Source organism: Solea solea, chromosome 3 (genome assembly GCF_958295425.1).
Source record: "Solea solea chromosome 3, fSolSol10.1, whole genome shotgun sequence".
In the NCBI taxonomy this organism is placed as follows: domain Eukaryota; kingdom Metazoa; phylum Chordata; class Actinopteri; order Pleuronectiformes; family Soleidae; genus Solea; species Solea solea.
The window spans coordinates 6,618,279-6,644,721 of record NC_081136.1 but is presented as its reverse complement, the minus strand read 5'-3'; the positions used below and the strand labels follow the sequence as shown (position 1 = coordinate 6,644,721).

The 26,443-nt window shown below is 41.2% G+C and overlaps 1 protein-coding gene across 2 annotated transcripts in view; it reads left to right on the top strand.

The window, feature by feature from the left end:
- The window catches only part of mllt3 (MLLT3 super elongation complex subunit), a 49,008-nt gene extending 27,167 nt beyond the window's left edge, over positions 1-21,841 (top strand). Inside the window, exons 7-14 of one of the 2 annotated variants that reach the window (XM_058624893.1) lie at positions 3,593-4,165; positions 10,044-10,113; positions 10,947-11,000; positions 11,879-12,017; positions 12,102-12,198; positions 13,132-13,200; positions 14,534-14,605; positions 19,262-21,841. In XM_058624893.1, the coding sequence (XP_058480876.1) occupies positions 3,593-4,165; positions 10,044-10,113; positions 10,947-11,000; positions 11,879-12,017; positions 12,102-12,198; positions 13,132-13,200; positions 14,534-14,605; positions 19,262-19,393 (1,206 nt within the window). In that variant the 3' untranslated portion in view covers positions 19,394-21,841. The remainder of the gene's footprint in view (positions 1-3,592; positions 4,166-10,043; positions 10,114-10,946; positions 11,001-11,878; positions 12,018-12,101; positions 12,199-13,131; positions 13,201-14,533; positions 14,606-19,261) is intronic. The other variant, XM_058624894.1, reaches the window with a different exon arrangement.
- The last annotated feature ends 4,602 nt before the right edge of the window (positions 21,842-26,443 follow it).

The window sequence follows — 26,443 nt, the reverse complement described above, 5'->3', positions numbered from 1 at the left end:
AAAAAAGGCTTCCAACTTGGGCTTGGGAAAATCACACTCAGCTATAGTGTGTGTTTCCAGCGCTGAGTCACTCTTTGTCTGTTGAAATTTCGAACTAAAATCAGGTATAAAAGAGAAATATAAAAGAAAAATGTCTGTAATGATGGTCACGCGTCACATTTGAGACATTATCTCTCACAACATTAGCATGTTGTTTCCATTATGTGATGTTTTTAAATGGTGTCATTTAAGAGCCGGGTCAGAAGAGGCCCATTTCACATGGAAACGGTTTCCAGTCTAAACACAGTGTGTGTGATGAATTACCAGTGGAGCAGGAGGTCACACACACACACACACTGTCAGACCCCCCCCCGTGCCCAGTAATAGAACACATTTGATATTTTTTATAATGAATCATAAACTATTTGACAAAAGGTCCTGAGCTGCTACTAAAAGCTACTTTTCGCTCCATTAATCTGTGGCCTGTTTTACAGATACGTCAATTATTCAGATCTTCAGACGGAATATCTAAGGCTACAGGAGAACGATGAATTCCCGAATTGAGCGTATTTAGCCGCTGCAAGGCCAAAATGCCATTTAATCGCCTTTTCCTTCTCACAATTGCATTTGCATTTTCAACATTTTCTGCAAACGCAACATTCATTTCTCCTCAGGTGTTTGAGGAGCCAATTCTTTCAGCTTGTCGTATTTTGAAGTCGTCAATACGTTGAAAGCCTTGGGACTTTTGAAGTGTTTGCTCTGAACTGAGTCAGACGTTGTTGCTGCGGCCCTTTTCTAAAGATGGAGCCAGTAACCAGTGAGATGTACTGAAAAGCAACTGGTGTCTAAATGCAGTAACTGAATAGTGATATTGAAGAAAAAGTTTTGTTTTCATGAGTTCAATCGTTTTAGATTTGTTGGGTTCAAATATTCATGTTGGCAAATTGTCCCTGCCTTAAGTTTCAATTATTTTGTTTTGTGAAACACTGCTGCAACAAACCAAGAGTTGTAACTTTTATTTATCAACAATAATATACACGAGCAATAACACTTTACACACAAATAAAAAAAAATAAGAAGCACACAAAAGCTATTTCGCATTTAATACATAAAAACACCAAAATAATTGATAAATATGTGTCCTATGAGCACTACACAACATTTTTATAAAATTAAATATAAAACTTTAGAGCGAGAGTCATTGAAAAGCTTTATTTTTACAATTTAAGTTAATACGACGTTTCTTCTCCGTAGTCCTAGTCTACGCACATCAAGCAAAGCAGGCCATGAAACAGTAGGTGGCGTCGTATCAAACAAGGTAGACATTGAGCTAATATATCAACAAAATTGAAGGACTTTGGGCTATTTTCAAAAACTTTCAAGGGCCTTGAATATTTTTTTGCAAATTCACAACCTTTTAAGGACCCATGGGAACCCTGAAAAATAGATTTAAAAGGTTTATTCTAAGGCGAATATACACCTATTATGACACAATTACAGGTAGTATATTCACTAAACCCTTGTGCTTTTAAGCAAAAATGTTGGTTTATAACATTAATCGTTTCATCACTTATTTCGTCTGTTATGTGCTGCCGATCGAGTTAGTTTAATATTATATCATCCTGCTGGTTTTCACCGTTCCTCACAGTTTGACAGAAGGACTGGTATTAAATTACATTTGGTGCTTTTAGGAGCTTAAATCGTCGTAAATTTAACTCGGTGAACCCTGTTCACCCGTGAAACTGCCGATCCTGATCATTACAGAATAATATCAAGATTACATTTTACGTTTTACTTGGAAATAAAATGGATTCGTAAAGAGCTTTTGTTGTGTTTACAACATGCTTTCAGGTCGAGTAACTACACCCAGTAGTATTATTATCATCATTATTATTATTATGGGCCGTCCGCAGATTTACATGATCCCGGGTCACCTGCTAACCTGCTAGTGTCACGGTGCTGAAAGGTTTGTTAAAAAGTGCCGCTTCAGTGATGCCGTCAACGGTGATGGCTGCACAGCCTCTGTGTGTGTCACTTCCACAGCACTAAACCAGTTTTATGTCGGCCCGAGTCGGGAGGGAAATGGCTTTACTGCGGTGGAGGAGCACGCAGGAGGTTAGAACGAGCTGGCAGCTTTACATCCCGAGGTCCCGGGGTCAGCAGCAGATAGACAAAAATGAAAAGGTTTTTAGTGGTGCTTGGGCAGAGTTGTAACACACCCCGTCGTCTAGACTGCTTTAATGGGTTTACGGCATTGATGAAATATTGACAAGGGGCCTTGAGGTGAGACACGGGGACAAATGGCCCCCGTCGTTAGAACGAATGCATTTCCTCTTTGCTCCATGCTTGCCCTTCGCTCCACTTTTAAGGTTGCACATGTGCGGCGGTTGAAAAGGCTCCCTCCACCCCGCTGAACAACATTGCTCAAAAGCAGCACTGAGTTAGCTCTTTAAGCCTTTAGATTGGGCCTGAGAAGACGCCTTTGAGTTCCCGTTAAGAATGGACCTCTTTTCACAGATGGTAATGCCCAACTGCAGGGTGGCATGTGTGTTTTCTCTTGTGTAAAAAAAGCAGAGGATTAATCTAACGTTGACCTCACGGCCTGGTTTTTGCTCACTTGGCTGTTTTGTGATGAAAATTTAAAAAAAAGTGAATTCTGCTACGACATGAACAGCAGGAAGTCGACATATTGCCACGTCCTTTAATTAATATCCCCCTTACTTCCCACTCCTAAAAGAGGAAAAAAAACAATATTCATATAAGAAGTATTTCCATACGTCACCAACTAATAAGCTATATATGCTATATATGATACTGAACGCCTCATCAGCCTGCATCCCTGTGTGGAGAATTGCCCTAAACCGTTGTTCCGTCGTCATATATCAGCCGTCAGCTGCTCTATTATGTTTGTCCATTGAACTTTAGTGGGATTTCCTTCTTCCTTCCACCATAATCCCCCTGTAGCTCAGATGAGTCGGTGTAATTCTGCCTGAACACCCTAAATGTTGGTTAGAATTTGTCTGTATTTATTTGTGCATGACTTGACTTGCAGTAACTCTGTCATGATTTAGTCTGTCAGGAAACTAAGAAATCTAAGCCCGTCGCTTATTGTTGAAATTTTTTTGTTCCTCAACGGTAGTGTGGTTCCTAGAACCTGCACCTGGAACCACCAGGGGAAAAAAAATGTACTTTTCTGCCTGGAAACTGAAGTTTGTGACGCTTTTGTAAAGTATTCATTGCCTGCTCCAAAATCCATAGGGAAAATTTGCTATTTCACAACACAGCGCACAGGTGTTATTCATCCACTGCTGCCTCCGTCAGTGAGTTCAAATATATTATTTTGTGACTTTGGTGTTTAAAAAATCTTTAATTCAGATTTACCAAAGTGATGTAAACGTACCAAACAAGACCGCAGTAGACCAGAAGACTCTCCTGTCGCCGGGAGCTAAAAATGCTGATTTTCTCTATGGACTTTGGTGCAGGAGAGTGCGGGAAGGTTTTAGTGATGGCATGCTTCTGTTTATCAGGCTAGTTCTCAGAGTAAGAACTACCACCCTATGACAAGTTCCTTTATTTCAAAGCATCGCAATCATTTGTCGTCTTTAATCCACAGGATGGCTCCAAAGGAAGTGGGACGACGCTTCTCACCACTGCCACAACCACCAGCACCAACAGCAGCAGCTTCTCCAAACTATACAAACCATCCAAGGACCACAAAGACAAGCCTCCGAAAGACTTGAAAGAGCCCAAAAGTGCCTTCAGAGACTCTGGCTGGGAGACCAGCAAAGCCCCCAAAGAACCTTCCAGGAAACCCAAAGAGAACCAGCCACTTAGAGATCCTAAGATGGGCTTCAAGGAACCCAAGTCTCTGTCCAAGGAGCATCGAACTGAGGGTATCACGCATGGGTCGGGGATAAACAAACGTCTGTCCACCCTCGACACTGACGATCACATGGCCAAAAAACGCAAAAAGGGATTTGTGGATTCATCGGGGAAGCAGACGTCGGTTCCCGATGCTCCACATTTGGACAAGAAACTTTTGAAGGATAGATCGCAAATGCGAACGATCAAATTGCGGCCAGAAGGCGAGGACGCGGAGTGCAAGAAGGTGCCGGCGCTTCCTCCATTCCAGGAACTCGTGGATCCCAATGACTCTGATATGGAGGACCAATCCAACAAGTCAGATGTAAGTAGAATATTATCATCTTATCACTGATACCAAGAAAATATGGATTCTTGAGCAAAAGTATGAGGTTGTGGAGGTTTAAGTTCCTCGTGTTGATGATAGTTTTCAGAGTTTTACTGGTATAAATGTTGCAGGCGGATTGGTAAGTAACTTTTTCAGGGGGGAGGTTTGTTGGTGGTCAGTCCTTCCTTGGTGTGGAAGGACCATAAAATCAAATGACCTACTGGGAGAGAATCGTCTTTAATGGTGCTCTGGTGGACTCCAGGGGGCTGGGCAGGGAAACTGCAAGAAGGGGTGGGAACCAATAAACCTAGTGGGAGTTCTGTTGCATTTGTCTGGGTGGCCAAAGAGGAAGTGAACCCAAGTGACGTCTTGTTTTTGTTTTGTTGACTTGATTATTTTACACACGCAGATTTGCATTTTTCGGCCATTAAATATACATGTAACGTAAAAGTTGAGGTATTGCTGCTCATGTCCAATCAAAGAACGGGGGGGGGAGAGGGAAAATGTGATCTCTACGGTGTGTTCTTTTTTTTCTTTTTTTCTTCTATTCATGAATAGCCTGACATTCAAATGGGTTGCCTGGTCCACGCACATTTGCCGGAGAACCTCCCCATAAAGAAGGGCTGCTTTAAAGCCAAATAGTAGACAAGGAAGATTTATGGTTTTACAACACCTGAGGAGAAAGGGGAGACATGGCAGTGAATAGAAGCAAGTTCCCCTTTAATCCTTTTAGCTTTTAAAAGAAGAAAAAGGGGGTGAGCGTCTGTCAAAGAAAGGTCTAAATCCCCGTGCTTGGAGCAGTTTTCTTTTATGCAACGGTGTTTTCATTTCTATTCCCAGTGCTTGTATAAAGTGTTGGGTCTTTGTGCATCTTTCTGTAGTTTAGACAGGGGGGAAATTTTTTTTACTTAGCACTGGCAGAATCTGCGTTTTTGTCTGAAGGTGCCTTTAAAGTTTTTCTCATACAGGGACCCAGGGTGGGGGTGGGGGTCGCTTGTAAAGGGGATGTGGGGTGACAAATGCCAGGTGTTTGATTCTCCCCAGGCTCGCAACCCCGGTGGCCGAGCACCGGGCCGACACAGAGCGCCACTCTCATGTGACCACTTGTTTGATCTCAGTGTTTTCCAGTGAGCGCTGGGCCAGAAACGGCAGAGAGGAGGAAATGTGGGGAAGGTGATGACATGAAAGGAAAGCATGCTGGCTGTGTTAGCATGAAAACCTCGTTCTTAGCACGCTTGATGTGGGAACTCACTGAGTGATTTGTCACCTGCATAATGTAGGTTTAAACCTAAGCCCCGTGTGTCGTGAATTCATCACGGAGGCATGTAATGGAGAGGGCTTTGTGCTGAAGTATTTCCAGTTATGGGTGTGTTATATTTTTTCCCAACGTGCAGACTGTTTTAATATTTGGTTTCAGAATTAACTTTTAATGTTTTAAAAAAAAAAAAAAGAATCAAAGCTATTTTTCTTTCACATGATCTTTTGGCCATTAAAAACAAAACCTCTCCTCATTAGAGGAGGTGAACAAAGACAGCTTTGCACAGTCTGAATTAATATAACATCTCCAGAATTAATCATTTATGGTTATATTAATTATAATATAGTGCTTGTGTGTGAGCACTGACATTATCCGATTAGGTTCTTCTGAACTGAGCTCTTGCCTTCTTTTATAGACTGAAAAATGATGTTTTACCACAATCTGTTGAATATGTCACCAACACAATACTGTCTTCTAAATCCACTTACTTTTGTCAACAAGGCTTTTATTTTATTGTGTCGATGGGCGATCTTCCACTGAAGAGTCCTAGTATTTAGTTACTACTTAGTGTTTGTGTTCATTTATATTTATAGTGATTTCTTAAAGAGAATCTATGCAAAACATAGCAGCAGGTTTACATTTACAGTGAATTTAAATATTGAAAACCTTGGCTTTTACAGTGAAATTGCTCCATCACTGTGTGAAATATTTGTGGTGTTCTGCAACCTATTGCTGATTTATGTTTTATATACATATATAAACTTGGCCTTCAATCGTCACCCATCATTTACCTCCGTAATTTCATTAGCAAACATCTCACAATCTTAATAAAACTCAGTAGGGCAATGTTACTAAAAGAGTATACATTAAATAAAGCACCTGAGCTACAAACCACAACATTGCGGCATAAAATGGCTTCTTCTGAAGAATCCAGTGTCAAACTGAAAGGCTTCTTAATTCACAATAAAACAGTTTTGTTTGGACAACCCCTGCTGAATTAGACAGGCAAACCAAATAGTGCTGGTCAGCTCTGTCTTGTTTGCTGGCCTATTTTTTGGGGCGGGGGCGGATTTGTCCAAACTGTGCCAAGAGTTAAGAGAAGACGTCCAAAAGATGCCAGTAAACTACAGCTAAAGACTATTTATTGTCCTTGAAGAGCACAGCTTTGGTGGCTTTTAGTGAAACAGGACAAAGGCCCTATAAAGGAGTGGTGGTAAGATTTATGGCGCTCTGAAGGAGCTGTCCCATAAACCAACAGACCAGCTGTGTGTTGTTTGTTGGCAGGAGGTGACAACCATTGAAGTCACTCTGCCTTTTATCCTCCTTTTCTCCCTTTTTCTCTCAGGTCTCTCATGTTTGGTCACTTCTCCCCAATTTGTTTTCTGGTTTGCAGCCACAGATTTCTTTTTTTTTTTTCGTTTTTGTGTAATTTCGCTTTGCATACTCTCTCTGTTCCCACTGACACTGTGTTGCAGTTTCACCTCTCATTCGCCCTTGTGCTATGTCAGCAGTAAAGGCTTAAAAAAACAAGCTGAAAGAAATCTGACAAACGCTAAAGACGTCATTCAGTTCTCAGATAAGATGTTTCCAATGCAGCTGTTGAAAGTGCAAGATAGGGAGGTTACAAAATTAAAGAATATTTGGTTGATTTAGGTGCTGGTTGGCAGGTTGTTTGTTGGATGGCTGTTTGGTTAACTGATTTGCTAGTTGTCTGGATAGCTGGTTGGTTGGTTGTTTGTGTGGATGGCTGATTTGTTTTTCAAGGTTCTTGGGTGGCTAATTGGTTATTCGGATGGCTGGTTAAAAGGATGGATTGATGATTGATTGGTTGGTTTAGTTTGCATTTTGGCTGGCTGTTTGATTTGGTTGGATGGACGGCTGTTTCGTTGGCTGGTCAAATAGATGATTGATGGTTAATTGGTTGGTTTGACTGCTGTCTAGTTGGGTGGATGGCTGTTTGGTTGGTTGGTTGGTTGGTTGGATGGATGGATGACCGATTTGCTTGTTTTCTGGATAGCTGGTTGGTTGGCTGACTTGTTTTAAAAGTTCTTGGGTGGCTAATTGGTTAGTTGGATGGCTGTTTTGGTGGTTAGTGGTTGGCTGGTTAAATGGATGTGTGCAGTACTTCTCAAATAGTAATAGTACAATAGGCGTGGTGAGGTGTCGGGGGGGGCGTGAGAGGCAGGGCAGGACAACTCATACAGTGGTTTATACAGATAAATAAATAAAAATGATCAAGTTCTCAATAGTATTTCAATTCGGGGGGGCACTAAGTATTAAGTAGTAACTAAGTAGTTTTATCATACATCTTGAATAAAATGTTTAAATGTTCTTGGTTTTGCTGTAAGTAAGAGATCAGAAGATACTATAATAATAAAGCACACATGTATATAACAACACAAACATCACGTTAAGTTAATAAATGTGACTGAAACTAATTGTACAGTTCATCCAAACAACACAGTGGTTTTCCTCACTGTACAGTAACTTCCCCGCTGTATAGTAGACAATAATAATGAGCAATACAAAGCTCTGTTCTCCATTTGCTGTAGCTTTGATCACTGCAGCGTGTGTAATCCCACTGGCCAAGAGAAGTAAACATATTTCCTTACACGGCTTTTCCCACTAATACAACACAGTTTTTTTTTTTTACTCGTGCAACACAAACGTCTGTGGGCTTTTTGGAACATGTGGTAAATGTAATGTCATGTGTGCGTTGTGCTGTTATTCCTGCTGCTCGTTTCCAAGTTTCAGTCCAGTTTCAGTGAGAGTGTGTGTCTGATCACAATGTAGTAGTAGTGGTTTGTATACATGGGTTTTTCTTGCTGTGCGTCGTTTGCCAGCAGGTCACATCTGCACTTGATTTCTTTTGTTTCTCGCAATTTGAGGCCTATGATGCATTTTCCTGGCTTTTATTTGTGTCTGTGTGTGTGTGAGTGTGTGTGTGTGTGTGCGTGTGTGCTGTTTGGAAGTATTTCTCACTGGCTTGTAAATGTCACTGCGTTGTACTCGGTGGGCTCATGAGTTTGGCCCCAGCAGAGGTCTTAAAATTGAGCTTAAATAGTGGTGAACTCTGATGGATGTACTTTAGGCGTTCACTTGTGCCTGTCTGCGCTTGAGACAAACAACGTTGTCAGATGTTTTCAAACTTGGCTTGGATTTTTTATACTGTAGTCATGAGGAAAAGGCCCAGAGCTCAGTAGACCTTTAATCAGAGGAAGTCATTTTAGTCCTTATATTCTTGGTCACACACGTTAAAGCTTGCGTTGGTCATTTTGTTTATGAAGCAATTTTTTTTTTTGTTCTTTTATTTGTCAGAGTCCTGCATCAGGTCATACATACTTGTATAATAAATCCACAGGTTTGGGCACAGGTGAAAATGAACGAAGCGCAGACGGGCAGTGGGTGGTAAACACATTTTTTTATTGTATTTATTTATCCTGAAACTAGCATTTAAGACCATTAACTCCTCAGGAAAAAGTTTACAGTCGCCTCCCAGTGGCTGTTCAATAATCTACAAATCGAACAGTCTATGGCCATGGTTCTTAAACTGTGGTACGTGCACCACAGGGGGTACCCAAGCTTCCTCTGGTGGTTCTTGCAGGAAAATCAGAAATACTGTTTTACTGTATATACTGTATATATAAAGTGCAGATGTATACATGTCATACCAACAAGATCTTTAATCCGAACCCCTCAAAAAATGTATGAATGATTGAATGTGTTTGAAAAAGCCAGTGTCTGTATTTTCCTCCTCTGGTTAACAGACAACCAACCTACAGATTTATTCAAAATACTTTTGTTTCTCATAATAAAGCAAGATTTAAGATGTGCATTATAAAATAAATCATTCTTATTAAGCCAAAGTTGCTTTTACTTTGAAAGTCAGATGCCGCCGGCACTCACTGCATTGCCATTTGTACTGATGTCTTTTGTTTTGGACTTGGACAAAAGCACGGCCGTGGCTCTCTTAAATCTGGAGTGGAACCTTAATTAATGTTACTGGTAAAACCTGTGTTTGTCTGTTTGTCCTACTAAAATGTCAACAAATATCTGCTGTGAAAAAAGGTCTATTGCACCAGGTCCAAATAAGAACAAATTATTTGAGGTGTTTTAACACGAAAATACCTAACGGCTATACAAAGAGAAATAACTAAATATAAGATATGTGTTATTTCAAATTGTTTATTACAGAAATGACTGGAGCTTTCGTTTTCTGAAGCTTGAAATCCTTCCATTCCTGTGGTAGCGGTGGATCAGTGGTTAGAGCAGGTTGTCATTAAACCCCAGCTTTTCTAATCCGTGTGTGCCAAATTGCTCCTGTTGACTGACAGCACTGTACAAATGATGTATAATAGAAAATGGGCTGTGTGTACAATGCATGTGAATGGTTGTTAAGTGTTAACGGTCGCCATGGCTACAAAACTGCTCTATAATTACAGACCATTTAATGCTAATTCTTGTGATTTTGTGACATTTACAGCGAGTTTACAATATGCACTTAATTGTAAAAACAACTTCTTATCCGTGCCGATCCAGTATCAGCCAATGTGTCTTTTCTACAGTGTGTGTGTTTTATATTTTATATCTTGTGTTTTCTCTTCTTCCTCCTCCCAGTCCGAACAGCCCAGTCCAGCCAGCTCCAGCTCCAGTTCAGGCTTTGCTCCCAGCCACCACAAACGACAAGGTGAATGTCTGTCTGGAACACACTCCAATTCCAGCGGATCGCACGTTTTTGTCGTGTATTTCAGTCAGAAAATGATCGGTATGATTATCCAGGGTTGCTCGCTTGCTTTTGGAGTCACTGTTGGAGGATAAGAAAACAGGGTTTTTCCAATGAGTTGTTGAAATATTGCGGGATTATTAGAACAAAGAAGTTTCTAAAATGTGGAAAATTATGTCAATCAATACACATCATAATAGGATGAAGTTAAAATGGGATACATTTATGGAATGGTATTTAACTGGTTAAAGATAAGATCAGATCAAAATCACAATTTAAAAAACAATTAGCAAGTATTTTTAAAACAAATGTGTTGCATATATGATGTTTTAGTTCTTCTTCTTGCATGAGAGCATAGTAGTTACTATTTTAATAGTTTCTATGATGGTAATACTTGTAATATCTTGTTTTACATCTATTACAATACATTACATACATTACAATCGCACTCGTCACAAAATTTCCCAAGTAAATATTTTACCCAAGTCAATTTTAAGTGAAAACAAAAGGGAAACATAATCATGAAATTGACGATAACCGTGTAAGAAGTCACAGCTCATCACGCGTGATGTCATTTATTTCCAATAAATACGTTGTTTTACATAAACCATACATTTGTTGTGAGAAGAAAAAAATAATAAAAATAATGTAATTCAGGGACGAAAAGCAGTCAAAAATAATAACAGGACATGTATGAGTGTAGAATGTACTGTTTGGCCCAGAACGTGGCAGCTTCTTTCCTCGACGGTGACTTCTGCTTGTGTGTTTTGCCGTTTTTCTTTTCTCTCCGGATCTAGTTGTGGACTTCATCATCAGGAAACGGGTGGCTCTCCCTGCCCCCACCCACACAGGTAACAGCGAGGCCACACCCACAGTGGTCACATGTGCATGGAGAATATATATACAGTATATCTTTTCTATTTGCATGAACGTTCATGCGTCAGAGCTTTTTGGTGACGATGACCACACTCCCGAGCCTTCACTGCTCACTCAGCAACATTATAGCAGAATCTCTTTGAACACATCAGTGAGCATCCACATGACCGGAAGTAGTCACTACTGCTCTTAATTTATGGAACTTATCCAGGATAAATGCACTATTTCTTTCCCTTTGTTTGTTTAGAAACTGGGAATAAAACACGAGGATTTTGTTTTTGTTTTTTTACATATTTTCATCCATACAATGAAGTAATCGTCTTAATCACAGACAGAGAAACTACGTTGGAAAGTACTGAGAGATGGACTCAATTCCAATTACAATATTGGGTTTAAACCGATTTTTGATAGTTGGAATTGGTTTAATTAGCGTGACTCATTCATTAAGGTGCACAGGGTTTTTTTGGAACATAAGATTCGGGGGGGGGCCTCGTTGTCCTCATTGTTTTTTATATTTGCTAGTAACGTGCCATTTCTAACATAATGCTACCAAAAGGATTCGTCTTCTGGCCGTTAACTTTGTTGTTGTATCAATTTTCTCACTTGTTTATGGTTGGAACTGCATTTAGCTGCTCATTTAAAAGATAGGTTTAAAGACAAACTGTAAGTAAAAGGTGTTTTGTCTGAAATGAGCAGAATATTGTATCCCGTGTGTATATAGTGAAAACTGCACCATCTAATCCTTCCACTACACAGCATGGTCTGCTGATTCACGCATGTTTTATTTTGTCATGATGTAGGAAAAATACATGATTCCAATGTTGTTGTTGTTTTTGTGTTTTGTTTGGCACAGTGTTGGGCCCGCTGCAGTCAGTCATGCAGGACCTTCACTCCGACGACCACGACGAGGACTCGGAGGACGACGATGACAACGACATGGACTCGGACATGGAGCGACTGGCGCACACACACATCACACATCACCAGCGCAGGTAAGCGACCGCTCAGCGACGTAAGACAAACTTAAATCTGTGTTTTGATGTACTCGCTCATTTGTTCCTGTCGTTCCTGCCCAGGGTCAGTTTAAGTGACGGCAGTGAGAGTGACAGCTCCTCGCCTTCACCCCCCTCCCGCAACGAAGCTCCGCCCTTATTAAAGACTACTAACAACCAGGTAAGCTCCTTTCACATCACAAGTTCAGGCCTGGAAATCCACAGGGTTGTTAAACTAATCAGTTCGCACGCCATAAAAAGGGCTTAGTGTAAGTTCCAAAAATAGTTCTCCATAGTGACACGTGTGGTTGTATCTAAGCTGAATCCTCTTCTATGTGCTGGTGAGCTCATTAGTGAGCATCCCTGGGCAAAAACAGTGAACAGAGGAGTCTGCGGGGGTTTTTACTCATCAAAAAGATGGACTTTTCCAATTGTCTTAGTCAGACTATGGCTTTAGCTCGATTAAACTGTGCATGTAAACGTACCGAGTGTGCGGGGTATTCATGCGGATGAGAAAATCAATTTATTGGCCATGTACGACTGACTCTATAAACTAGAATCAGTTTCCTGTTGACCTTTAAGTCACAGAAAAACAGACTCCAGTCCGACTACAGTCCGACTGCATACGTGCAGGACTATAAATCACATCCACATCCAGGTATGTTAGTCCGACTAAGACTAGCTCGATATAAATTGGACTAACGTGTTCACATGACATGAAGAAAACTGAATTACTGTCTTAGTCTGACTAAAATTGGACTTTTAACATGCATGTGAACATATTGAGTGATGAGGTCACTCAAGCAACATTGTGGTTTCACTCGGTGACGGTTACTTTTCCAGTTTTGGTCCAAGGCTGTGATTTGAGTCTGACATATGCGTGAATGAAGGGCGTGGTAATCCAGATGCAATCATATGTGGTCACAGGAGACGCATTTTAACGCCAGGTGTGAACATTCGTGTTCAGAGTTGTCCGCTCGTGATCGTCTCTCTCTCAGGCCAGATGTTTCTACCACGTGTCTGAACGAGGCACAGGGGAACCCCGTGTGTTTACTGCCTCTCGTCGCGAGTCGCTCAGAATGACTCACCCCGTTTACTCTGTTTCCTCTGTCAGATCCTGGAAGTGAAGAGTCCCACCAAGCAGAGCAAACAGGACAAGAGCAAAAACCTAGACTGTGATAAGGTACATTACCTGTGACTTCCTGTTGTTTGTCAGTGTAAAACACCTCATGTAAAACATGATTAAAAAAGTATGTAAATACTGCCCTGATGGAAGTTTTTAGCCTGGTCAGGAAAGGCCAGTGAATTGGAAACAAATCCAAATTTATTGAGGAAAAACTGATATTTTAAAGTATTTGTGAGGATATTTCATCTAATTTCAAGATAAAAGTGTTTGTTTTGATATATAAAGGATTAATAATAATTTAAAAAAAACAGACCTCTAATCTAAAGCTGCTTTTACACTAAATTTAACAAAAATATCTGGGGTTTTTGAACTTGGATGAACTTAAATCCAGGATTAAACTGCCTTTTGACGTGTGCAATGGAGTGTATGTGGCACTGGTTTGAAAAACCTGTCAACTACTTGTTTCTTTCCTTTATTTTTGTCTGGAAGGGGGGGGGGTCCAACTTTATGAGGGAAAAACTGATATTTACAAATATATGCAAGGATAATTCAGAGAATTTAAAGATAAAAAGTGTTTTGTTTTGATAAGGAACGATAAATAACTATTAATTAAAACTATGCCTTTTATGAACAAAAATGCAAATTTGAGACCTCTGATCCAAAGCTTCTTTTACACTAAATTTAATTATGTATATCAGGAACAAAACAACACCACCACAAAGGTGCTCAGTGACAACGTGGGTCCATTTCCTTTTTATATCTTTAACTCGAGTCCCTCGTTCAAACTCGGCAGCGACCAAACAGATTTTTTTTAAGGCTCTATAAAGTGAAGTAAGAACGATAAAAAAAACACTGGACACTGTCCAGAGTTGTAAAGAGTAACGTTTGGCTATAAACGTTCATGGTTAACAGCGACGTTAACGGCCAGAAGCAGACAAAGCAGAAATCGGTGTGTTCAACCGGGTTTCACTGAAGCCGCTCATCAGCCAAAGCCGATAAAAACCAGTATGTATTGAGTTATTTCTTCAGGGAATGAACGCCGATTAAACTCATTCCCACTGGTCAAAAAGCAGTTTAAATCCAGGATTAAAGAGCTTTTTGACACGTGGATTGGAGAATATTCTTTTATTATGTGGCACCGGTTTGAAAAACCTGTCAACTACTGAATCTCGGTTTATTAATCATCTGTATTTTGTCTCTGGGAGAGAAAAAAAAAATCCTTCTCTAAATTACACTTGTTGAGACGCGTCTTTTTGACGCACAAAGACGAGAATGTGCTCCCTCCTGTGTGTTTTGGAATGCAGCCGCAGAGCCCGGCCGTGTGTCGGGGGTCACACCCCCCCGGGGGTCAACATGTGCTCGCTGACGTCGACTCTGCTCTGTGTCGTAGGCTTACCTGGACGAGCTGGTGGAGCTGCACAAAAGACTCATGACACTAAGAGAAGGTCACATACTGCAACAGGTGAGCTGCTGCTGCTGCTGCTGCTGTGTGTTATTCCCGCTACAAGAGGGCCACAATTTCCCTTTAATCGCTTAAACATGTGCAGGGATTCGCATTAGCACAGTTTTATGTCACAATTTACACTCGAGCAATTTGTTTGTGCAAATACGAGTTGGAGAGATTGGTCATTTTTAGTAGAAAACAAATTAAATACATTAGATTTCAGCATGTGCGGCCTGTTTTTGGCAACCCGTATCACTTCATGTGTGGGTATCTTCTTTTTTATGTGACCGCATGCACTTTACTCGTGATGCACACTGAAGTTCCAAGCGTGCTAAGGCCTGTCGGCCGCTGATTGGCCAGAGAGTGTCGTCACTGGAAGAGTCATGAGTACGACATCCGACACAAGAATTTAACCGAACAATGCCGAACTATAGATCAGTTAAAAAGACTTAAAAATCCCTTAAAACATGTGTTAATTTCCAACATTTAGCAAGGAAATGTCTAAAATCTCAACATTTAACAGAGGAGTCTGGTGTATTTAGAGCCAGCACTGCTGAAAGCCGACGATCGTGAGCCGTAACTTATCTTTTTTTAACAAACTGATTCTAATGGTTCAGTTAGACTGAAAACAACTGCTTTACAAGTCACTGATTTGTGTGTTTGTGTAAAACGGCGTCACAGCAGTTTCATGCAGCCGTGCTAGGACGACTCCGCCCACATTGAGGAAACTAACTAAACTGTGCCGTGCCGAGCCATTTGTCTTTTTAGTTTAGCATTGTTCGGTTAGATTCTTGTGTCGGACATCGCGCTCACGACACTCTCTGACCGGTCAGTGGTCTGTCCGGTCTGCCAACGTCACATTTTAGTATCGGCTCAGCTCGCTTGGAACCTCACCAGAGCAGGTCCTAAAATTTAAAAAAAGCCCCTGGTACTATCGCTAATGGAAAAGCAAAAAAAAAACAAAAAAAACACACGAGTAAATCCGATCCGATCCGTGATAGAATTGTATAATTGAAAATCAGCACGAGTTCTGTCGTGTAGCCACTTCAGTCAAGCACAACTGCTGCTGCCGCTCTACACACACACACACACACACACACACACACACACCACCATCATCATCTGCTAGACATTTCCACCTTCTCCCACAATGCACTTCACACATTTAGGAACACGCAGGTGGGCGTGAGGATATGTAGACACTTGAAGGCTGCCAAGTGACGCGAGAACAGTGCGTTTATGTGTTTATGTTGGCAGTCACGGTCGTTTCAGGGAATTCATGCATGTCCTCATGCAGCACCTTCTGTCTGTCTGTCTGCTGTCTCTCTCTCTCTGGTGTCCTCGTCTCTCTCTCTCTCTCTCTCTCTGTCTCACACAAAGGAGACAACATTACGCTTTCTCAGGGCTGCAACGCATGTTTATTTTTAATTATGGACCTAATCTTGAGCCGGTGTCCCATCCAATAATTATCAGAGTCAGTGGATCGGATGTTGAAAACAGGAATACAATCTAAAAACACAGCGTCTTGCATAAATGCTTCACTAAGCACAGACTGTGAAAAAATGAAAACAGCAGCATTTTTTTATTTTTATTTCCTTTATGGAAACAAAATGTTAAACGTGTGGAGGATTACAGGGTTTTTTTGTTGTTGAAACGGCTGCTGGTGAGACATCTGTAAAAGTAAAAAGTAAAAGTAAAACAACTGTACAAAGGTTGCTCCTGTAAAAGTACAATATGTGTGTGTGTGTGTGTGTGTGTCTTTATATGGTAAAGGGACAGTGCACAGAAAAATAAGCCTGATGCTAAACAAGGGGAGATGTCGAGTACCAGGATTTTGCATTTCATTGGTGAAAATACTACTATTTTCCTTAGGCCACCTGGATTTATTTTGATTTTATGGTATAATACTCTCCTCCAGGACTGTCTGCCTCCTTCTCCTCCTTACAGCCAGACTTATGACGCTTTTATATACGAAAAAGTGCTTTGACAGCTGATTTCTAGGAGGGTAAAGAGTGAAGAATGTCCTTTTTGTAGAGATTATTGTCCAGAAAATGTATCTTTTCAACGGTTTAACCAATTATACATGCAGTTTTTTTGGGACCAGGTTTTAGATTAGATTAGATTAGAGTGAAATTTAATCAATCCATTTGGGAAGTTACCCTTTGGTGAAATTCAGGCGCCAGTAAAGAAAACACAAAATGTACACCATGTAAAACACGAAATACCTCCATGACACAAAGTGAAAAGGACACAAAGAGGTTGGAAAACATTGAAGACGGTGCAGATTAAACATCAAAAAAATAATAATAGAGCAATAGAAGACCAAAACCTGGCAGAACCTCATTTCTGAGGAACTGGCGATTTGAATTGTGGTTAGGTTAAGGTTAGGGTTAAACATTTAGTTTAGACTGTCCAAATGAACGGAAGTGAGTGAAGAGTCCTTAACCCTCTTATGACTGTCATGATATTCAGACCGCCTGGATTCATTTTGATTTTATTGCTGTAGATTTGTCCAAAAAAATGTTCAATGAGAGAGTTTTTCTGCCCCTTTTTTCCGAGAAAACTTGCGATAGCAACGCGCTGGTGAATCTCGTCTGTGATTGGACATTGGTCGTTGTTTTTCTCTGCTTTCCAGTATCAATCCATCCATCCATCCATCCATCTACCACTTTATCCTCCACATGAGGGTCACGCGGGGGTGCTCAGCTGACATAGGGTGAAAGAACTTTCTAGATATCACAAACGGTCGAGGAGTTGCAGTCATGAGAAGTACGCGTGCCAAATGGTAACAGAAGGGTTCAATGTTTTCTAGAAGTCTCAAAAACGACTTTAAAGGCCCCAGAATCTTATCAAAACAAATCATTTTTTGGCAGACTCTTTGATACTGTCGTCTAAAGAGTTAATATCACGTGGAGCTGCCCCCGGAGCAAACAGCGGCCGCTCCTAATCGGAGCAGATTTATTAGAAATCTCTCGATTCCTTTTGTTTGCGTTGGATCCGTTTCAGTCGCAGCGAAGCGAGGGAGGGAAATATAAAATAAATTTGTTTAAGATTTAATTTAGTGGAGGTTTGAGATGTAACAGCCGCATTCCTGCTCTGTCATTTTTATTTGGCACTGGAGAACCACACTCCAGATAGAAGTGCTCTGTGGGTTCCACACAGTTCTCAGTGGCAGAACGCCCAACAGTATCGGTGCGCGGGATTAAAGGAGGAGCCGTGAACTGTTGCGGATCCTCTGTAATCCGCACTTTCATCTGGAAGCAATGAATTACCCGGTTTAACCTCCCTTTACCTCAGAGATTGCATGTTTTCCCTCGCTCATATTCTCGAGGTCCTATCATATTACGGCATTAATGGATCTTCCCCACGGTGGGCGGCTGCCAACTTCTGTCTCGCTCTCCTAACGAGACGTCTGGCTCGGAGGAAACGCGGGAACCCCGTCCAGAAACGTGCACATGCACGCGCGTCAGTAATCAGAGCTAATCTGGCCCCCCGAGTTCACCAACCGGCTCCACTTCCTGTTACAAGAGATGGAAATGATTAAGCCGCTGCGCTCTGCGATGATGTGGAAGCTTGTTCCCAGTTGAAAAGAATCCTGAAATCCTAAATCGGGGTATGGGGGGGGGAGGAGTGTGAAGTGACATCTGACTTACATCTGCTGTGTCATTAAATCTAATGGGGGAGCTGCCGTTGCTTCCACGCCGGCTTTGTAGTGTGAACACGATCAGAACTCACCTAAACCACTTCTGTGGTCACATGAACACATGTTTTCCCACAAACTTCTGTGTCCATATACGAGAGCTACTAGATCCGTACCTGGAACCAGATTTGTTCTACTACATGTACGAAAGTGTGGCTACTTCCTGTTATGAAGGGTTTATGGCAAGGATCAGCCAGTAAATGTGGTCATTTTGGCCCTCAGTTTAATACGTGGGCCAAAATAAAGCCTTAAATCGTCCTCAGTCGTTTGCTGCCTTAAGCTAACAACTCATTCTCTTCATATTTATTGTTCAATTTTAAGAATGACTGCTTCTTCTGTGGGCCCAACATATGCAAGTAGTTATTTTACGGACACTTACTCCCCAAACCTGGCTGTTACCATGACAACACCAGTGTTTTTATTTACATTTTTCAAACCAAACATTTAGTTTAGGTTAACAGTCAATTCTAGCAACAGAACCTATTGGAATACATTCATATTTTCTTCAAAATAAAAGCACTGAACTCGATATGAAATTTAAATTTTCTGTGAAGATAAGCAAATCAGATTTGTTAAATCATCTGCCGGGCCAGATACTCATGCTGGCGAATTGCTTACTGACCACTGGTCTATGGTTTAGAGGTAAGGATTTTGACAGGAAGTAGGGATGGTCCAGTCATTTTAGACCATTTATGAACGTATGACGTCTAAACTGTTTTGATAATCGATGAATCAGTTTGAGTGGTTTTTTTTTTCAATCATTTATTCATTGACTGTTCACTAGTTTTGCTCTCATTGTGTTGTAAGCCATTTTAACATATGCATTTTTAATCGCCAAGACATTTACGTTGCAATTTTCATTTGAAAACGTCCGTTCAGTCACATTGGAACAGAAAAATGCCACTTTTTCCTCCCCGTTTGTCGCCTTTTGTTTAAAAAGTTGAACCCGTCCCTCTGTTTGCTGTGTTTTCCAGATCGTGAACCTGATCGAAGAGACGGGACACTTTCACATCACAAACACTACATTTGATTTCGACCTTTGCTCCTTGGACAGAAGTACAGTCAGGAAACTCCAGAGTTACCTGGAAACCTCCGGCCTGTCCTGAGGCCCTGAGCAGCAGCTGGCTGCTGGATCTCTGTCGCCACTTTTGATTTTTTCTGACGTTTCTTGAATTAAAAAAAAACACAAAAAAAAAAAAGAACTCCTTTTGGATGCAATGCAAAACGCCTCCCGCTCTGGCTGGGTCCAGCTACTGTGTGTGTGTGTGTGTGTGTGTGTGTGTCCAGCTCCTGCTTGTTGGAACGGGGCTCTCTGAGCGAAGAGCTCGTCCCACTGCAGAGAGCAGAGCCAGGTGTGGTGGGAATGAGCGCGGTGGATCAGGAGATCACCTAGAAAGCCTTGAAAAAAAAAAAAAAAAAAGGAGTGTGGAGTGACGACCGTGTTGCTCTTAATGAATGTGCATATTGTTACCATGTATGTTCCTTGATTTGTTGTACATTGTGACAAATGCATGGTCAGCGTTGCCTTACAAAAAAAATTGTCTTATTTATTGAATTTAATTTGCAGGCGTGTGTGCGTGTGTGTGTGTGTGTATTTGAAATGGCGAAAAAAATGAAAAGCAGCAGAATGAGACTTTTGTTAAAGCACTTCATAACACGTACAGTACCACATCATGGATATATCACTCAACATGTTACGGACTTGAATTAAAACCAAATCAGACTGGGGAGCAAAAAAAAAAAAAACTGCCGCAGCAGGTGTGATTTTTCTTTTCCAATTCTGTCATTTTTTAAATTTGCAATTTACACAATGTGAACGCTTGAGCTGGAGATAATGGCCTCTCTGCAACAGTGAGAAAATATAGAAACATGATCGGGCGATAACCCCGTCCCTTTTGTAGCTCCGTCTCTCAAAGGAAAATGATGTTTTAATTTTTTTTTAGCCCCGTCTTTCCAAACCAAAATATTGGGCTTTAACCCGATCTTGTTAAATCGGGTAAAGCCCGACCCTGGCAGACCCTGGAGAGCAAGTTTTAAAAAAAAATTGCATTCTTACCCCCAACTACCAAATGTATTTAAAGATGTCGTCAACAAAGATCAATGATTATGTGTTGAGTTTTACAAATGCGGATAATAATCAATAATCATTTCGAAAAATTGATGGTCAAGTCGGCTTTTAACCTGATCCTTCATCTCTCAAAAAGAAAAAAATATGTTTTCATGTTGTAGAACCGTCTTTCCAAACCAAAAGGTCGGGCTTCAACCCGATCTTCTTGTAGCTCTGTCCTCAAAAACAACATTTATTTCTTTGTTTTTCTGTCACTCAGTCTTTCAAAGATGAAAGATGCACGGAGCTCCAAGAATGAACAGGATCGGGCTCTAACCCGATCCTGGCAGTTCATTTATGGATGGATATCATCCACAAAGATCAGTGTGTATGTGTTAAATTTTGAGGATAATATCATGGGTATGTAATGAATCTTTCAAACGTGTTGACAAAATGCTGACGGTAAAAACACAATTTATTCATTTTTTTGCAGCCTTTTCTTTTGGGTTTTTTGAAAGATAGGGTATAAGATCGAGTTAAAGCCTGACCTTTGGCGACGTATAATATTTCTGTTTGGAACAGAAGGTTGCTGTTGAACTGCAACCCTCAACTGCATATTTATTTGACGATGTCATCGGCAAAGATCGGGCGACAAAAAAAACGGAACAGGAAGAGGATCGGGTGAAAGCCCGATCCTGTCGCCGAATAATGATTTATGAACTCTTATCCTGTGGTTTATTGATAATGAACTCTACAAAGACCATGCAAGGTAGTGGTTTACATGTTCAAATGTGGACGACAACGCACATTTCCAATAACTCGCTGTAAAGTGGACATTTTCGTCTCGTTTGTGTCTCGGTGAATGGTTTTCAGTTTGAATGTGTTTTGCAAAAAGGCCGCATGATTCTTATGCTGAGCATTTTTGTTATATACGGGGCTTTAAAATCCCACCTTTTCTTAAATGTCCTTTCAAAGAACACTTGTGTTCAAAATGTGTATTTCAATCGTTGGATTCAATGGAACGGGACTCGTAAAACTCATTTGACCTTTTCTTTTCCGAGCGCAATGACTCTGCTTCATTTTTGCTGACTCATTCTCTGCTACTGTGTCGAAAGTCAAATCAGGGGATTCACTTAGTTCACTCATGTTCATCTACGGAATACGATTGAAATGAAATCATATCTTTGCCTTTGGGGAAGAAATGACTCAGCATTTCTGAAAAGGTAACGCTAACGGAGGAGAGTTTTTAAAAAAAAAACAGCCAAATGCTAATTTTTTTGACTGACGGCTTCTGTTACGGGTCTTAAGAAGAAAAAAACAAGGTATTTTATTTATTGTGTTAAAGTTTCAGTCGCTCAACCAAATCTCAAGCGCAAACCTTCAACAGAGGACAAACGGGTGGTCCTTTCCAAATGACCTTAAAGGGGTTTTACCCTGTCTTATAGTTTCTTGTGTACTTTGAGGACATACAATAAATATACTGTATGATGTACAGATGAGTTGCTAAGCTACTTGTCAACGAGCGTTTTATTTTAAGGTGAAGGATTTGCAAAGAACTTCCTAAGTCCTGCCTTTTTTTTTACCCCCCATTGTTTGAACCAAATGTCCAGCTTTGTTGCCCCCTACTGGCAGTGTGAGAAATTGCAAACTATGATTTTAAATAGCCAGAAAACTGAGCTCTGTCGTTTTTCTTCTTTTGAACCACAATCGCGTGTATATTTTTTAAGAAATCTACAGTTTCTTCAGCGTAATTCATCTTTTACTTTATTTATTTATAAATTGTTTGAATTACTCTCTTAAAACTATTCAATGCTTTGCTAGCGTAACTTATTTTTTTTAACTTTCTGGTTAAAAAAAGCACAGGTACAATCCTGATAAAATCATGGATTATGTAGCAGCAGCTTTTTGACATTTAAAGCTTTTCAAAACACACCGTTTTCCAATTTCATTTCACTTAAATTTAACCAACTATGACAAATTATATAGAAAAATGTAAGTACAAAAAAGCAGGTTGTCTCCAACTGGTAGACATTTAATTTAAAGTTCATAACTGGCTTAATTTTTTGCACAGACATTGTGTATTCATTGTGTAATTACATTATTTTAACGGCTATGACGACAGCTAGAGGATTTCTCACTGGAGAGTTGTGGGAAAAACATGGTGAAGATGCCTCAGCGTCGCCGTCATTGTTGCCGAGACAAAGCTCCCACCGTCTCCTCCGCTTTAAAACCCGACTCTGGGCCCCAGCTGTCAAAACCAAATGAAACCTGAGTGCAGAAGAGGACTTGGCGAGCGCCACACGTGTGAAGTGTAGCGCTGGAGCTGTTTTTCTGCATGACACGGGGACTAATGTCTGGTCCTGAGCAAAAATCACATGCTGCTGCTGCTCCTGCAGCACAGTCGGGTTCCCGCTGCTTTTACGTACTGTATATTGTGTTATATGTGATTTATGAGTCACTTAAAGGGATCATTTGTTCATTTTGAAGTGTGGTTGTATGATGGCTGCGCTCTGTGCACCTGGAAACAGGCTGATTCAAACCATTTCACAAAAGGCAAACTCAATATCTGCATCTGCTAAAGTGTCCTTTATCTCAAGAACACATCTGCTCAAGTTATCTCATCATTACAGAGCGTAATTTTTACTAAAAGAAAAACCAAGGTTTGTGTCTCTTTGTAAGCCGCTCGTTGTCCTGCACCAAACCCCATAGAGAAAGTCAGCGTTTTTAGCTCATGTGGACGTGTGAATTGCCGGTCTACTGCTGCCCCGTTTGGTAAGGCTGTGTCACTCGGGTGGATCCAAGTGAAGGATTTCAAACACAGAAGTCGCACAATAACACGTTTCACGTAACTGAAGGAGGTAATGGTGGATTAACAACTGTTGGGTGCTGGGATTAGGAATTTGCTCATTTTCTCTATGGGGTTTGGTGCAGAGGAGTGAGTGCTTTACAAAGTCAGAAACAGAGAATCTATTCTCAGCATAGCGTACACATAACCTGGCAGCAATTTATATGTTTATTATGAACATTTTCATGATTTTTGAGAGCAGCAGGGTTCCGCCACACCCTCGCTTGTACTTATTTTCTTCCTCTGGTCCGAGATTTCGTCACTGACGCTTCAGCTGCATGAAAAGATCTCAGTATCTCTCTCACAACCCCACTTCAAAAAGCCAGGACTCTCCCATTCAGTTCTAAAAGCACAAGACTAATGTTTGTATCTGTGTCACCTACTCGCTGTAATCGCTCGCGAAAACGCGAGGGTGAAATATTTTCGACTAAAACGTCGCCCTCGTTTACTGAAGTGCACGACAACACGGCCTCTTTTGATGTCGTTCTAAGTGGGTGGTCTGATCCAAGGAGAGCTGGAAGTCGTCCAGTGTCTCCATTTATTGTGGGCGAAGAAGAAGGAGAAGAAGAAGAAGAATCGCTCCACGCTTCACGTCATTCTTTTTAGCAGGTCTGCACTGGAACAACCTGTTCCTGCTGACGGCAGAATGATGTTAAAAATGACTGCAGAGGAGTTTGTAGGCGTTTGCCTGTGTTGGTTTTTATTCTATTTCGTTGCGGTGCAGATCTGTTCCAGGTCCATTTTTACTGCTCTTGATTCTCTCTTTGTTTTCAATTTGCTAAATTTTCAGGAAGCTTCGCAAATGTGCCAGTTTGGTATGAATATGAAATTCAGTGCTGTTGCAAAGTTTGCAAATGCTTTAAAGAGTGTGTGTCACAGGGTACGTTTAAAGTTTTTTTTAAGGTGCCCTTCCTTCCTGACACAACCCTCCCATTTCTCCAGGCCTGGGATCAGTACAAGGAGCACGCTGGCTGGGGTCAAGTGCAATGCAATAAAGTGGGCCAGACCAGTAAATAATAGCATAATAATCTATACACATGAACTATTATGCAGGTGTTACCATTAACATGTGCATTACAACTTACAGATCATGGTGGATCTACAAAGGCACAAAAAAAAAACCCTGAAAAATATAGTATTTCAGTTCCAGAATTTTCCTAAATTCATCATGCGGGCCAGATTTGGACTCTCTGGTGGGTCGATTCTGGTCTGCAAGCCATACAACACGTGTCAAACTGGTGGCCCGGGGGACACATGTGGCCCTCCAATCAATTACATGCGGCCCGCCCACCACTGTGCGAGGTGATGGAATAGAGACAGAATATAAGACTAAATGTATTTGCCAGCAATATTTTTCATAATAGTAATAAGACATTCGGTTGTAATCATTGCTTTATCAAATGTATTACACTCAACATGAAGTTACATATATTTAAGCTGTTTTAATCACAATTATCCTCGTCATTATTTGCTAAATTTTCAATTTAATTCTCCGTTTTTGTGCATCATAAATATGTTTTTATTGTGAATCATTTTATATCAAAACAAGCACTTTTACTTTGCAATTCTGTCTAATATCATAATGAATATCTTATATTGCTACTAAATAGTTGTTTTTTTCCACTTTTTTTTCCTCTATGTCGGCCCCTGCTTGACCAGACTAGATGCTCATTGGCCCCAGGTCATTTGAGTTTAACACCCCTGCTGTACAACAACATACAGCAACCCTTCAGTCACAAGTCAACTTCTTGTTCCGCTTGGCTATGGGCTGCCCAAACACTCCATTAATTCACAATTTTCAATATTTTTTTGCCCGATTTTACCCACAATTCTCAGCTGGGCAGAGTCTGCACCAACAGCCGGCACAGAAATCTGTTAGCGTGTGAGGGTAACAGACCCTGTCAATCAAACATGTTTGAATTTTTTGAGCCGACTCTAGACGCAATCGGGTCGTGTACGTTGATTACCGACCCGACCGCAAACACGTGTTAACAACAGCCAATGAAAAAGAGTAGGCGGGACACAGGAAGTGGTGCCAGAAGACGAAGAGGACAGGAAGTAGTGGGTTAAAGGGTAAACAAACATCGCCATGGTTCTTTAAACTGACGTTCTCGTCGACTTGGTTGAGAGAGTTTGATCCGTTCGGTTGGTTTGACAAATCATTCACCTTCTGGATTTTGGAATGTTAAGCAAACACCGAACGTTCCAGGAAACTGTCTTCTCTTGAATGTCCATCAGGGGGCGACAACACTTATTTAAATGTGAGTATGCTTGTGTAAAAGCTTTGTGCTTTCCCGGAAGAATGTCCCAGGCCTAAGAATCCGCTGCTGTTTTGAAAACATCTGGCCCCGGACAGATTCCGACTGCATTCATCACACGTGAAGGCAAAGAAATGTCAAGAAACCAAATTCTTCTGACATTATTGAGTCGTTGACTGAAAACAGCTTCTAACGTTCTGGAAATGCACCTTTTGTCTTCATCCTGTTTGACAGCAGAGGTCGTTTGTCAGGAACTTGCTGACCTGCTGGAACGGTGATCAGTGATCAGGTGTGTCTCAGGTGGCAGGACAATGTTCCAGCTGCTGATTTATGAACATCTCCATCATGTTTTCTCTGGCAGCCCCACCTGCTTGTCTGCGAATAAGTCAAAAGTGTTGGAGGTGTTTGAGCGCTGCCTTCAGAGAGGGAGGAGGGAGAGACTTTTCATCTAACCTTGAGCTTTAATGACTTCCTCGAGGTGCTCATTGACTGTCGTCCACAGGCTCAGGAGGAAGGGCGGGTGTGTGGGGCGGTGGGGGTGGGGGGGGTGGGGGGTTTAGTGGCTTTTTCTCCTCAGCCTTGGCCTCGTGCCAGGGTGACAATCAATGTCTCTTCTGTGGGAGATTATGCCCAGTGTCTCCCCCTTTTGATTGGAGGAAATTGTATTTGGAATCTCAAACAGGATGTCCTGCTGGCTGCTCCGGACTCTGAACCATTCCCACCCGCCCACCCGCTCCTCCCTCCAGCTCCATTCTTCCTCTGTTACCCCCCTTCTTTTTCTCCCTCAGCTCCATTCTCTCGGAGGAAAATGGCTTAAATTAATCCAGGAGTCTGAGCAGCCACTTTCACTTTTCTCATCTCCATTTGGAAGGACAGTTTCCTGCTCCGCTGACGCCGCTCGCCGGGTGTGGTACATGATGCCATACGAACAAATTATTACAGCATGGTTGCAGAAACAATTTCATTCTCCGGTTACTCCAAAAACTGACATTTTTCCAGTGAGCTG